The 14,165-nt window shown below is 38.8% G+C and overlaps 1 protein-coding gene across 4 annotated transcripts in view; it reads right to left on the bottom strand.

Annotated features, from left to right (window-relative positions):
* BICDL1 (BICD family like cargo adaptor 1) overlaps nucleotides 1–14,145 on the bottom strand; it is a 96,200-nt gene extending 82,055 nt beyond the window's left edge. For 3 of the 4 annotated variants that reach the window (XR_002773432.1, XR_002773431.1, XM_003789924.1), the window contains exons 1-2: nucleotides 13,695–14,145; nucleotides 6,387–6,602 (exon numbers count right to left, since the gene is read on the bottom strand). Coding sequence is in view for 2 of the 4 variants with exons in the window: in XM_003789924.1 (XP_003789972.1) it covers nucleotides 6,387–6,602; nucleotides 13,695–14,126 (648 nt within the window). In the remaining 2 variants the exon portion in view is untranslated. The remainder of the gene's footprint in view (nucleotides 1–6,386; nucleotides 6,603–13,694) is intronic. The other variant, XM_023513291.1, reaches the window with a different exon arrangement.
* Between the last annotated feature and the right edge of the window lie 20 nt (nucleotides 14,146–14,165).

Below are 14,165 nucleotides of genomic sequence, written 5' to 3' on the forward strand. Positions count from 1 at the left end.
TTTTTTTTTTTTGAGACAAAGCCTCAAGCTATTGCCCTGGGTAGAGGGCCGTGGTGTCACAGCTCACAGCAGCCTCAAACTCCTGGGCGTAAGCAATTCTCTTGCCTCAGCCTCCCAAGTAGCTGGGACTACAGGCGCCCGCCACAACACCCGACTATTTTTTGATTGTAGTTGTCACTGTTTGGCAGGCCCGGGCCATATTCGAACCTGCCAGCTCTGATGTATGTGGCTGGCGCCTTAGGTGCTTGAGCTACAGGCGCTGCCAGGCTTTTTACTCTTAGTAGAAGATGTGAGGAAGAGTACAGATTAGTAAAACATTCTTGGAGGACAATATGACAGTATTTATCAAAAACTTAAATGCACATACCTTCTGACCTAGCCATCTCATTTTTAGGAATCTATCCTAGAGAAAGACTAATATAAGAGTACAAAAGTATATGAACATTCCTTTAGTTCAGGAATGTTTGTAATACTAAACCACCATAACCAATATAAATGCTCTTCAGTAACAAGGTGGTTACATTATGGTATATCCATATATACTATATGGAATACTATACACAACCATTAAAATATGAAAAAGTCCAAGCTATAATAAGACAACCATTTTGTTCAAAAAGAAAGAAGCTGGGTATAATGGCTCATGTCTATAATCCCAGACCTTTGGGAGGCCAAGGTAGGAAGAATATTTGAGCCTAGGAGTTCAAGACCAGCCAGTAAGACCCCATCTCTACAAAAAGTTTAAGAATTAGCTGGGCATGGTGATGTGTGCCTGTAGTCTCAGCTACTTGGGAGGCTGAGGCAGAATCATTTGAGTCTAGGAATTCAAGGCTGCAGTGAGCAATAATCACACCACTATACTGAAGCCTGGGTGATACAGCAAGAACCTGTCTCTAAAAAAAAAAGTAGAAAAATTATGCATGGCATGTGTATGATATATTAAAAAAATACCAAAAAATACCAAGTTGTTATTTTTGTGCGGAGGCTCATGAGAGACATGAAAGATTTTCATGTTTATGTCAAACATTTCTATTTTCTTTTTTGTGAGAAAAAGATTTTTCTTTTATCCAAAAACTGTACCAAGGTAAAGCAAGCTCTAGTTGATGTAGGCATGTGGTGTAGGTATTAGCAGTACTCCCCTCACTATGCACTCATTAAATAGCAGCACAACTCCAAGTATTATTTTACAGTGAACATTGAGGATTTATTGCTATCAGAAAAAAAGATGGAGATATATTGTGTATTATTTATATAGATTTAAATTTAAAAATGGATAAAAATTAAACTCAGGATATAGGCAAAATTAATTTCTGAATATATACTAAGGTATATCTAGTGAAGCTTAGTTCCTTAAGTAGCCAGATAAAGCAAAGTTCACAGAAACAACAACCTACCAGGTGCCAATCTTTCATAGACCTAGATTTCAAACTGCCTGGCTTCATCTTAACTACACTGGATCTTCGTTTCTTTATTTCAATCTCTCAATCATCAATCTTTAGACTATTTCTCCAGATAGCTCTTGGCCTAAGTCCTTCTATTTTAATATGCAGGCTTTGATTTCTCTTGGTCTTGGACCTAGGCCTAGCTTCCTATTGAATGCTCTTTATCCCCTTCTCCCTACCTCAGTGATTCTATAGTAAAAACCCTTTTTTCTTTCACTCAGCCTTTGGTGAAGACCTTTTTGTATATTGCTAAAATATAGCTTCCCTCTTTGGCACATTTAGATAATACCCAAAGTCATAGTGATTGGGCATATGACCCTAATACTTGATGTGAGCAATCAGGGAGAGGTTTGTTAGAGGCACTTGTAGAGCTGCAATGAAGAAAAAAGAGATTAAGAATGCCCTGAGAAAACAAAATCAAAAAGAATACAGCAAGATGCCTAAGTACATACAAAGAGAAAAAATAATGATTTTACAGTAAATTCTAAAGAATTCTACTTTGGAAAGAAGCCATCAGGGCTGCACAGGGAAGGGAACAATATATATCCTAGTAAGAGGTTCTGTTCAGAAGCAGTTGCCTTTCAGCTTTCCCAAGTAGAATCTATAGCTGCCTCCTTCCCCCTACTATAGACCATTCTGGGCATAGAACAGATAAGATGACATATGGTTAGAGAAAGGGAGTTTGTCCAGAGTGTATGCTCCCAAGAAGTGGGGGGAAGCCATGATGATAATCAAACCCAAATAATGGCTAATCATTCCCATGAGACAAGAAAAATTTTTATAAAAGCTAAAATGCTCATTTCCATATCCATCAGCAGGGTCAGAAGGGTACAGGGCCCATCACTCAGTTACTAACCAACCTACAGACCAATGGAGAAAAAGAGTTCAACACAAAAGGACTTATAGGCTTTAAGTTAACACACAAAACCTCTGTTCATTCTCATCTGTAGCTGCACTTTTCAATTCATGGAAGATTAGGTTTTTATACAATTCTAGGAGTATCTATAAAGATAACATGATAGGCAACAGAGGACCATTATCTATAGCCTGTCTGTCAAAGCACTGACATCCATAATACCTTCAACCACTGGTTTTCAAATAGCGTATCTATAGCCTAAAAGAGAATCTGAAATAGTCAAGAGTGCTCTTCTACAAAGTACATAGAGGGGTAGTGTATTATTTGAAAAGTTATAGTTCTAAACATTTATTTACTGGGTAACTTAATCATTTAACAACAGCTACTACCACCAGTCTTTTATGGAACGTGACTCTGCCTCTGCCAGCTACCTGTTTACAGCACTAAACGAGACAGATGTGGTCCCTATTCTCAACGAGTTTATAATCTAATAGTATTCATCACGAAAAACACATTCCCTTGGCCCTCCCATGGCTGGCTCCTCACCCTTCAGGTCTCATCTCAGGTGTCATCTCCACACAGAAGCCTTCATTACCAACACTTTCCACGGGAGCTCCCCCTTTTTTTGTCAGGCTCCATCAAATCATTCTTCAAGTACCTACCATAATCTGGAATCATCTTGTGTGGACTTGTTTATTTATTCATATCTCTCTTTCTACTAGCTTCATTAACAGAGGACTTGTGTTCTCTACTATATTCCCAGTGCCTTGATCAGTAAATATTTGCTACATGTTGAATTAAAGAAGACAGAAAATATAGTTAAGGTTTTCACTGTTTTATTCAAAAGACTAGGATACAGATTAGTCATTAAGGCGAGTAATGAGAGAGATGGATCCAGACTCTTTCAAAGAATAAAATTAAGGGTTCTAAATATTTTCCTATTGTCCATGGCAGCCCTTAGGGTCTGTAAATATGTTGAGTATGTGAAATCCCCAACAAAAGTGGCACGACAACAAATTCCACAGATGTCAAGACCCAGGAGTTTTATCTGTTGGCAAAAAACACCCCAAAATGGTTCTTATGGGTTGGATTGTGTCCCCTGCCGTCATTCATATACTAAAGCCCAAACCCTAGAAGCACAGAATGTGACCTCATTTGGGGTTGAGGTCTTCACAGAGGTAATCAAATTTAAATGAGATCATTAGGGTGGGACCTAATTCAATATGACTGGTATCCTTCTTATAAGGTTAGGAGGAATGAGGAGTGATTGCTAATGGGTACAGGTTTCTTTGAAGGGGATGTGAAATATTCTCCAATTAGATAGTGATGATGGTTTCACAACTCTAAAATATACTAAAACCAACAGAAGTCGTGCACTTTTAAAAGATAAATTTAAAAGGTAAATTTTATGGTATGTGAATTACACCTCAATAAAGCTATTATTTAAGAAAAAGAATACCAGCCCTGGATGCCACAGCAATAAATGACATTTATGTAAAAACTTCTGACAAAAGTATCACAGAAATATTGTACATTTTAAAGACCATACACTTCATGCTATAAAAACATTATATACACTGTGATAAAAGTATGGCCTTCTACTAACTCTGCTGGTTGCTACCTTGTCCTAGGAGAATCGTATTCCCTTCAAAGTACTTAACTTCTCCAGTTCCTGAATACTCAGTTAATAAAACGATAATAAAATGCAATCTAAACTTGCTGCTAACAGAAACCCCAGGGGCTTGTCCTGCTTAAAAAAAGGAAAGGAAAAAAAGCTACAAAACTCACCAAGGGCCTATATTCAAGGCCAGAGAGGATAACAAGAATCTAGATCTAGTGGAAACATTATCCTCCTACATTCTTTTGGGATTAGTTTATCACAGTTTTCTATAGCGAAATTAACCAAGTAAACTATAAAGATATTGCTTTAATAAAATAACCATCAACACTGAAACAAATCTCTTCATGTGTTGCTTAATATTATCTCATTTTCATTTTAATAGTACTTGTATTGAGGCATAAATGTTTATACTCATTTTAAAGAAAAGAAAACTGAGGAACAGAGTCACCCAGTCAGAGAAAAAGAGTCAATTCCAAGCTTTATGTGATTTTGCTATGCCACGTTAAGTCCTGCTTTTTCCCTTCATAGGTCTGGGGTAACCTGCCTTTCACAGCACTGAGTTCACTTTTCTTTTTTTTTTTAAAGAGATAGAGTCTCACTTTGTCACCCTAGGTAGAGTGCTATGGCGTCACAGCTCATAGCAACCTCCAGCTCTTGGGCTTGGGCGATTCTCTTGCCTTAACCTCCGGAGTAGCTAGGACTACAGGTGCCTGCCACAACACCTGTTTTTTTGTTTGTTTGTTTGTTTGTTTGTTTGTTTTGTTGCAGTTTGGCCGGGGCCAAATATTTTCTAACATGAACTGAGCCCCCAAGAAATCTTAATTTCCTCTCTAATTTTTCTAGTTTGCTGCATTCATTCTTTAAGTCTCAGTAAGAAACTTTGAGGAGTTCAAGACCAGTCTAAACAAGAGACCTCATCTCTACTAAAAACAGAAAAACTAGTCACGAATGGTGGCACACGCCTGTAGCCCCAGGACTCAGGAGGCTGAGGCAAGAGGATCACTTGAGTCCAGGAGTTTGAGGTTTTGTGAGCTATGACGACTCCATGGCGCCCTACCCGGGACAAAAGAGGGACAAATAACCCACCTTCTCAGAGTGTGTGTTAAATGTTTTTGAACAAGTCTGGCCAGGCCTCTCTGGTTAAGTTTATTCTTTTGTGAATAAAGAATGAAAAAACTCAAAAACTTATAAAAATTTTTACAATTTTTACCAGTTGCTAAAAAACATTTAGACTTGAGGTAGAAATGCTGTTACAGAGCTAGCCCTGTGAAAATGACTTCTTAAACTGTCTACCAACTCTTGCTTCCTAGACAACCAAATGATGAGTGGATTCTCTAGATGGAAAACCTGTAGTCTAGGTCTGTATCTCTATGTATCACCTGAATCCTTACCTTTCACAAATATTCTGTTATTTCCCTGCAATTAGCTACTTTCTAAGTCAGCAGCTATCATTTCCTTTCTTCTTCTCCCTCTCCTCTCCTCCCTTCCCTATAGGTAGCATTTACTTCACACTTTCCTACGAGGCATGAAGGTTTTCACTGGTCTCAGAATATCCATAGGAAGCAACTACGACACAAACTGGTGAAATAACTCCATATAGTTTCACTCATCAAAGGAGTGCCCTAGCTAAGCCTTTTCCCAAGACTGAAGCACCAAATATTAACCATGTGAACAAGGCAGCACTCTTATGAGAACGTTAGTGCTTAGGAGCAAAATCAAAGTAGGGATGAGGTACAATAGTAAATCCAAGTCTTAACTTTCAAAAGTAGGTGGATTTACAGACCAGGGCATTAATAACATTCCTGCATTTATTAAAAAGGTTAAGTTCTGTATTTAAATTAGATTTCCACCTATTAAGCCCTCAATCTCCTCCTTTACCATGATTTTATAGCCTTGACGTTGGTTAATTAACACTTACATGATACTACCCTATAAAAGTCCAATTTTTACTTAACATAGAAAAACCCAAATTTAAAATACAGGGACATACCTCCTTTTATATTTAAACACATGAAAGAATGAGCATTCAAAAATACTACACAATGAAAATCATGTGCTCTAGAAAATTTCCCTAAATTTAAAAAGTTTAAAGGTACCTTTCAGTATCTGAGCTAAATGAATTAACATAATTTTACCAGTGATTTTCTCTCAGTAAAGAAACCACAAACTTTTAGAGCTCTAAGAAACATCAGAAACCATTAGGTACAACTCCATGTTAGAGATGAGAAATTTTATAAGTTCAGTGATTGTAAAATTCTATGGCTGGTTAATTTTGGGTATGGGTTTTGGTTCCTGACTCCTGCTAAATTCTTGTAGATGGAAGATACTTAACTTGTCAACATCAAAATTAAAGACAAAAAAATCAAAAGTCAGAATTGCTCTTACCACATACATATATGAATGACATTACACAGAAGCTGTTTCAACTTGAGTATTTTCCACTATAAATTCTTAACCTGTGACTCACCCTGCTGAGTTGATCCAATAACCTTTGGTTCTGTTCTGATAGTTCTTGGACAGCACGCGTTTTTTCTCGATCTGCTTCCCGCAGATGAACTTGCTGCCTCTCTAACTCATCTTGTAGCTGTTTCACATCACTCTCCAGCTCTGACACTCGCCCTTCCCACTCCCCTTCTCGGTTCTCAAATCGTCTTCTCAATTCATGTTTCTCTTGTTCTAAGTGCTGGGTGAAAAGTAAAGAAGAATTAAATACTGTTAAAAATTCCACACTCTACTAACTTTTCTTTTTTCTAGTCAGTCAGCACAGTAAAATGCCCTGCAACACAGGAGAAGTTGCTCAATACACAGCTACAAAAATACTCCCTTCTTCCAGAGCAGGGAAGGAGTTGGTTTCACAAGGAGAATACTATTCTTACTGAATATACTCAGTTAAATGTTCCTTCTTATCTTGGGGTGTGAGGTTCTAGATTCGAGAATTCACTTGAAATTTAACAAGTCATCTAATCAATCAAATATACATTTAAACAACTAAAAATGACTCCCATAACCAGAATGCTTATTACTTTTTAAAAGGAGGCTTCTTTTGGAATTATCTATCATGCACTGTGCAATACCAGACTTTTACAATAATAGAATATTTCAGAGATGAAAAGAACTCCAGTGATCCTTTAGATTAACCATCTCTTCCTATTCAAACGAGACAACAAAAGAAAATAAAAGGGAAGTTAAGTAACTAGCACAAGGGTTAGGACCAGAAAATGGCAGAACAGGGATTTATGTCTAAGTCACTTCACTCTGTTTAGTACTCTAAGTCATAGTTTAATAAATGTTTGTTGCCATATATAGCACCGTATTTCAAAATCATTAAAGCAAGTTTAGGTTTAGGACTTCAAATCACAACCTATTAATTAAGACTTCCATATTTCTTTCTGATCCATTCATTCAATCTTGAGTGCCTACCATGGGGCTAGGCACTGTCCTAGGGACATAATGATGAGCAAAATAGGCACAGTCCTTGCCTATATACAGAGTTTTTGATCTAGTGGGAGAGACTGATAAAAGTAATAAATTATGTGTAGAAAATAGTAAATAAAAAAGTACAGGTGGCATGAAGTAACAAAGAATCCCACTGGGGTGTTGCCCATAGCTCAGGCCAGCTAAACAACGACAACTACAACAAAAAAATAGCTAGGCATTGTGGCAGGAGCCTGTAGTCCCAGCTACTTGGGAGGCTGAGACAAGAGAACTGCTTAAGCCCAAGAGTTTGAGGTTGCTGTGAGCTGCCATGCCACAGCACTCTACTGAGAGTGACATAGTGAGACTCTATCTCCAAAAAAAAAAAAAAAAAGAATCCCATTGGATAGAAAGAAATAGGAATTTTCTTTTTGTTTCTGTGAGATAAACATGGATACTTCTTTTCAGTGTCAAATACGCTTTCCTACTCTAAAAGGATAGTATGTACAAGGCCAGGTGAGGTGGCTCATGCCTGTAATCCTAGCACTCTGGGAGGTGGAGGTGGATCTCTTGAGCTCAGGAGTTCGAGACTAGCCTGAGCAAGAGTGAGACTCTATCTCTACTAAAAATGAAAAACTGAGGCAAGAGGATCACTTGAGCCCAAGAGTTTGAGGTTACTGTGAACTGTGATGCCATTGCACTCTACCAAGGGCAACAAAGTGAGATTCTATCTCCAAAAAAGAAAAAAAAGCATAGTATGCTTTATATAAGCTAAGTCTATATGTCAAGGAGCATATGAAATCTGTTAAAATAATGACCTTCATATTGACACTTTTCTGGTGTAATTGTTCAAAATAAACCCACTTTAACCCCAATTCCTGAGATTGTGATTCACTTAAGAATGAATGAGGTCTAGGCATCTATGTAGGTATAATATCCATATACATTTTTTAAAAATGTATACATATATATATTTGGTTCTTCAGGAAACTGATACACTGAAAGTTGACAGCAAACACTGAGATTGTTTTGATACGCTAAAATGAGCATTTGAATCTCCTTGAGAATACTCAGTCATCTCTTTACCTGGGGAAACTGAACTCTTACTCTATTGAAGTTCTCACCTTTCAAAATATTTTTTTGAAATGCTTTTTTTGAAAAGTCTTAAGGGACAGCTTATACTCACATAAGAAAATCAGTCCCATTATTTCACATTTGGGGTATGTCTAAAACATGAGATTATCCCACTTCATCCTCCTTTCTTATTTCAATTACTTTGCTCTGAGTGACTTGTGAATGTTTCTGAAAGTCAAATTTACCTCCTAAAACATGAAAATTCACCATGATTGGGAGCAGTCAAAAGAACCTGCCAAAAGAATGGCAATCTAAAATTAAAGTTCTGAGCATATTACCAAAAGTAGTATTCACTGAAAACTCCCAAGTTGACCTTTTTTTTTTTTTGAGACAGAGCCCCAAGCTGTTACCCTGGATAGAGTACCGTGGCATCACAGCTCACAGCAACCTCCTGGACTCAAGTGAGGCTCCTGCCTCCGCCTCCCAAGTAGCTGGGACTAAAGGCCCCTGCCACAACACCTGGCTATTTTTTCGTTACAGCTGTCATTATTGTTTGGCAGGCTTGGGCTAGATTCAAACCCGCCAGCTCAGGTGTATGTGGCTGGCACCTTATCCCCTTGACCCACAGGCACAGAGCCCCAAGTTGACCTCTTTAAGATAACTCACTTGGATATAGCCCAGACATCTTCAAACTATGGCCCGTGGGCCACATTCAGCCCGCCTAAGACATTTATCCAGCCTGCCAGGTGTTTTTGCCCCTGCTGCCTGTCCTGCTTAGCAGCCAACTTGTCCTGGGGCCCGTAGTCCAGCCCTCCAACGGTCTGAGGGACAGTGAACTGGCCCCCTATTTAAAAAGTCTGAGGACCCCTGATATAGCCACTCTAATACATTTGATGAAAAAAATCATATTACTTTATACAGTTTCAGTTTGGAGCATATGGGTAAGAAATAAAAAGAGAAGACTTCTACTCATCAGTATGAGAACTTTTTGCTATACGCTTCCCTCATATTGTAAATTTCCAGAAAGACAGGATACAGAAACAAATGCAATCCTAAAATTGTGAACTTGGTTTTATGAAATTTTTCCAAAGTGAAAAAGACTGAGCAGAAGGCAACAGAAAAAACTCAGTAATCACAGTGTTACTGAGAGGCCAGATAAATTAGGCTTATGTTCTAAAAGAACAGAGAGACTTAAAAATATTCAGCAAACAGTTGTTAGTGAACAGCCAAACCAAGCAACTAAAACAATCTAATCCAATCCGATCCAATTGGGAGAGGAGTGTGAGGACAGGTGGTACTAGTCAGTCTATTCTGTCCTTACATTTCTTTGGACACGAGACAAACTTCCAATTTTCAGGTTTCCCAAACCTTTGACAAAATCAAAACTTGCCTATTAATGAAAGTACAGAATTGAGCCTTTGGTCTAATCTGAGAAAAGCAAAGTTTCTCCTAAACTGTAGTTTCAATTTAGTGCTAACTTTAACAGTAAACTTGAGATGCTCACAAAGTGTAGAGGTCAGGTTTTGCCTACGCTTTTCCCTGTGTCTCACGGTTATACAGCTAAGAAGAACCTAAGGAGACACAAAAACAAAATGTATGTGGTATGCTGGATGGAATACTGGAATACAAAAAGACATTAGGTAAAGGCTAAAGAAATATAAACTAAAGACTTTAGTCAGTAATTATGTACGCATATTGGCTCATTTATTATGGCAAACTTACAATTCTAATATGTTAATAGTAGAGGAAACTGGGTACAGGGTATATTCTGAGAGAATATACCCATACTATCTTCCCAGTTTTTCTGTAAATCTAAAAGCATTCTAAAAATAGTTTATTTAAAACTCAAAAAAAAAAAAAGGCAAAGAAATATCTTTGGCTTATATAAAAAAGATTTTTACAGAAATGGATTTCTGGAAAAGAAGAAACAAAATAAACAACAAAAAAACCCCAAAATGACACTGTTCTCTTAAGTCCAGGACCCAGGACTTGGTTCTTTAAGACACAAAGAAAAAAGTACTGCTCTTTAAGAGGATCAAGTACCGAATGCAACTCAGAACCCTTGGGTTTTCTTCTCTAACTCTACTAGTGATTCCCGTCATTATGTATTTCCATTTTTTTTTTCCCCTCTTAAAATCAATTCTCATTTGTGGCCTAGGGGAAAACAATAAAACTGAGAAAAGGGGCTAACTGTAGATGCAAAAGAAATAAATTTTGTTAAAATGCCTTCAGGTTTTTAAACTTCTGCAAATGTAGTTCAGTGAATGAGTAATAAAATACCCTGTATCAATTCACGGTGGAAAAAAATGACCAAAATCTTAGCTTATCCAGTTAACCTGAATCTTCATTTTAGTCCTAAGAGATGTATAGCTAAAAAGCCATTAAAGATTTTAAACAGCATTCCTTTAATGACAGAGTAGTGTAGAATAATGTACCTTACATTTTAAACAACAAAGCAAAATCTTGGGTTTGGCACACAGGACCAAAAAGGTATATACAACATTAACTAATGAATAGGTAGAAAAGATCTTGAAAATGGCTTGTTTGCCTGGAAGTTACGTGCCAATTCTGAAGTAGTAAAGAAGCAGATGGGACTAAAATAAAACCAGTCTCATTATTTAATAGTGAAGCTACCATTCTCTCAGAATCCGCTCACATGTTTATCTTTCAAATTAGCCTGCTAGAAATGTGTTTGATTCCAATGTCTGACAGTTTTTAGGAAATTATAAATGCTCCCCATCAAGTTTTCTCATGAATAAATGTTTCTTAAAGGATTGATTCTCTATCCCCAAGTGTTTAATTGAAAATACAGCAGGTGTGTTAAACTTTAGACAATACTGTGTCTAGACAGACATCCTAAAATCTAGAGTGTTCAAAAAATATACAATGGGGAAAACGCATGTGCAGGTATCAAATGAAATAGTCCGCTGTAAGTCAGGTTTGTCACTCTCATTAACAACTAAAGGAATTAAGCAACTAATAGCAACATCATTATGTCTTTTTTAATATACATTTAAAAACGTACACCTTTAATGATACTTTTCAAACATTTAATGATAATTTTCAAACATATCTAGAAGAAATAGTATAGCTGACCTCCTTCATCACTCATTTCAACAATAGTTGTCCTTAAAAAATAAACTTTAAAAAAAATTTTAAACTTTTTTTTTTTTTGAGACAGAGCCTCAAGCTGTCCCCCTGGGTGGCGTGCCATAACATCACAGCTCACAGCAACCTCCAACTCCTGGGCTCAAGTGAGTCTCCTACCTCAGCCTCCCAAGTAGCTGGGACCACAGGTGCCCACCACAACGCCCAGATATTTTTTGGTTGCAGCCATCATTGTTGTTTGGCAGCCCGGGCTGGATTCGAACCCGCACCTTAGGTGTATGTGGCTGGAGCCTTAGCCACTTGAGCCACAGGCACCGAGCCTACTTTTTTAATTATAGTAAAGCACATGTAAGAAACAATTACCATCTTAACCATTTTTAAGCATACAGGTCAGTAGTGTTAAGTACATTTATGCACTTGTGCAATTAATTTCCAGAACTTAAAAATAAACTTTTAAAACTACAATTCATATGCTAACCTGACAAAAAGTGATGATTTTAAAAGAATAGTTTAAGAGTTTTAAACTATTATGGTTATTCTCCATCAAGTAAATAAGAAAAATGTCAAATTTATTCTTTTACAACATAAACTTTGTTATAGAATTTGGAAATCTTTTTCCTTTGTTGAAGAGATGTATAAAAGCTCCACATGGAACCCAGGATGTGTGTAACTGCACACTCAGGATTACTATGAAATCTATCACTAATCAAACTGATACGATGTTCCTTTCAAGTTAGCTGCCTTTTCAATCAAGTCCCTCACTGAAGGAATTTCAAATCACAAGTTTAAATCTCTGCAGTAGTGCTTCTTTACAAAGTCCTGTAATTGAATTCCCTTAGTTAAAAAAAAAAAAAAGACAGCCTTTTTTATTTCTAGAGCTCTACTTCAAGTGAAAATTAAACAATTCAATTCATTAGGTTGCTTTTTGGCAGTCTACCTACAGGTTTCACAAACGACTTTTCAGAAAGGTATCTCAGAGGTTCATCAACTGGCGGACCTAGTTAACAGGGCAACTGAACTATAGGGCACTCACCAGTTTCCTTTTTACCCCCTATTTACTTTTATGTCATTGGACTACAGACACACTCAAATCTTATTACAGAAATGTTTCTGGATTTACAGTTTGACTATTCAACCAGTAGCAGTGATTGAACCTGATTAGGATCAATTTCAAACTTTTTTCAGGTCTGTATTATTCTCTTGTAACTAAGAATAAAAAGAACTGGTTGCAATCAAACGGGGTAACAGTAAACACACAGGCAGAAAAGGATAGCTCATCTTCACTATCACAAGTGACTCCCCCTTTTTTGCACTCTCTCTACGATTTTTAGAATGCTGGTGTTCTGTACTGCATTCAAGGCCTTTCTAGTTAAGGGCAGAAAACAGACATTGATTCAAGAAATTGGCAGAAATACTACAGATACTTCCAGAGGTATTTGTAAAAGAAGTTAAAGTAATATGGTTCCCAAAGGTTGCATTTGGTTATCTAACTACAAGTCTGAGATCTAAAACACAGGTCTAAATATATGAGTAGTGTTAAAATACACATAAATATTGAGGCCCAAGGTAAATCTACTACAGTGGTCACACATTGAGCCTTGGCTCGCCTGGTTTCCTGCAGTGGAACCACACTTCCTAATCCCCGAGTATTTGAAGGCTATATAAAGCTCTTTTAAGGGGCACTTGTTCCCACAACTTTGAGCTGCCAGTAAGTTAAGACAAGGGCGTCTAGAGGCGTCAACGCCAAAACTGGAAAGCTTTAGGCTAACACCGTGATTAGAGATTAACTACTTCTCTGAAAACCTGAAGCCTATTTTAAATGCTTCCCGACTTTCTCATTTGTGTGTGCAGACATTACCTAGTGCTGTATAAATTAGTCACACTGTAAGCTCTATTTTAGATGCTGTTTACAGTACATATATAGAACGGCCCACAGTGGATGGAGCTGTGCATGGACCGATTTACTGTGAGCAGACTGGGGAAGTCAGGTGGATTAAATGAATGCCCTGATCTAATAATCAGAAACCATCCATGCTACCCCCTATGCGTTCCAGGCGGTTTTCTGTGAGGTAGGATGAGCAAGGGAGAGGGAGGTGCGTCGCTCCCCAAACTGCCCAGGGCCAGGCGGGTGCCTGGGCTGCACCTACTTTCCACCCCATCCCAGGAGGGAGGTCCTCACCTCCAGCTTATCTGTCAGCTCCTTGTGCATCTGCTCGTACTGCCGGCTCATGTCCTGGTTCCTCTCGAGCAGCGCCTTGCCCAGCCGGGCTGCCAACACCAGATCCTTCTCCTTCTGCCGGATCACCGACAACAGCTCGGGGTCCTGGGCGGGCGGTGGCTGCCGTCCGGCCCCCTCAGCTGCAGGCCCTGGCTCGGCCTGAGGATGCTCCCCGGGATCGGACGACCGCTCCCCGGCCGCCAGCAGCGCCAGCTCCTCCTCTAACGCCAGTTCCAGTTCCTCCGGGCCCCCGGGGAAGGAGACGAGAGCGGCGGCGGCGGCAGAACTCCGGACTGCGTCCCCGGCCGCAGCGGGCAGCTCCATGCAGCAGGCGCTGTCCGGCTCGGCGGGTGCTGAAGCGCGGCCAGCCAAGCCCAGGCAAAAGGCGGACATGGCCCGCGCGCGCGGAGCCCGCAGCGGTGCGGCCCGGCC

This window comes from Otolemur garnettii, unplaced genomic scaffold (assembly GCF_000181295.1).
Source record: "Otolemur garnettii isolate 467f Iridium unplaced genomic scaffold, OtoGar3 scaffold00038, whole genome shotgun sequence".
Classification (NCBI taxonomy): domain Eukaryota; kingdom Metazoa; phylum Chordata; class Mammalia; order Primates; family Galagidae; genus Otolemur; species Otolemur garnettii.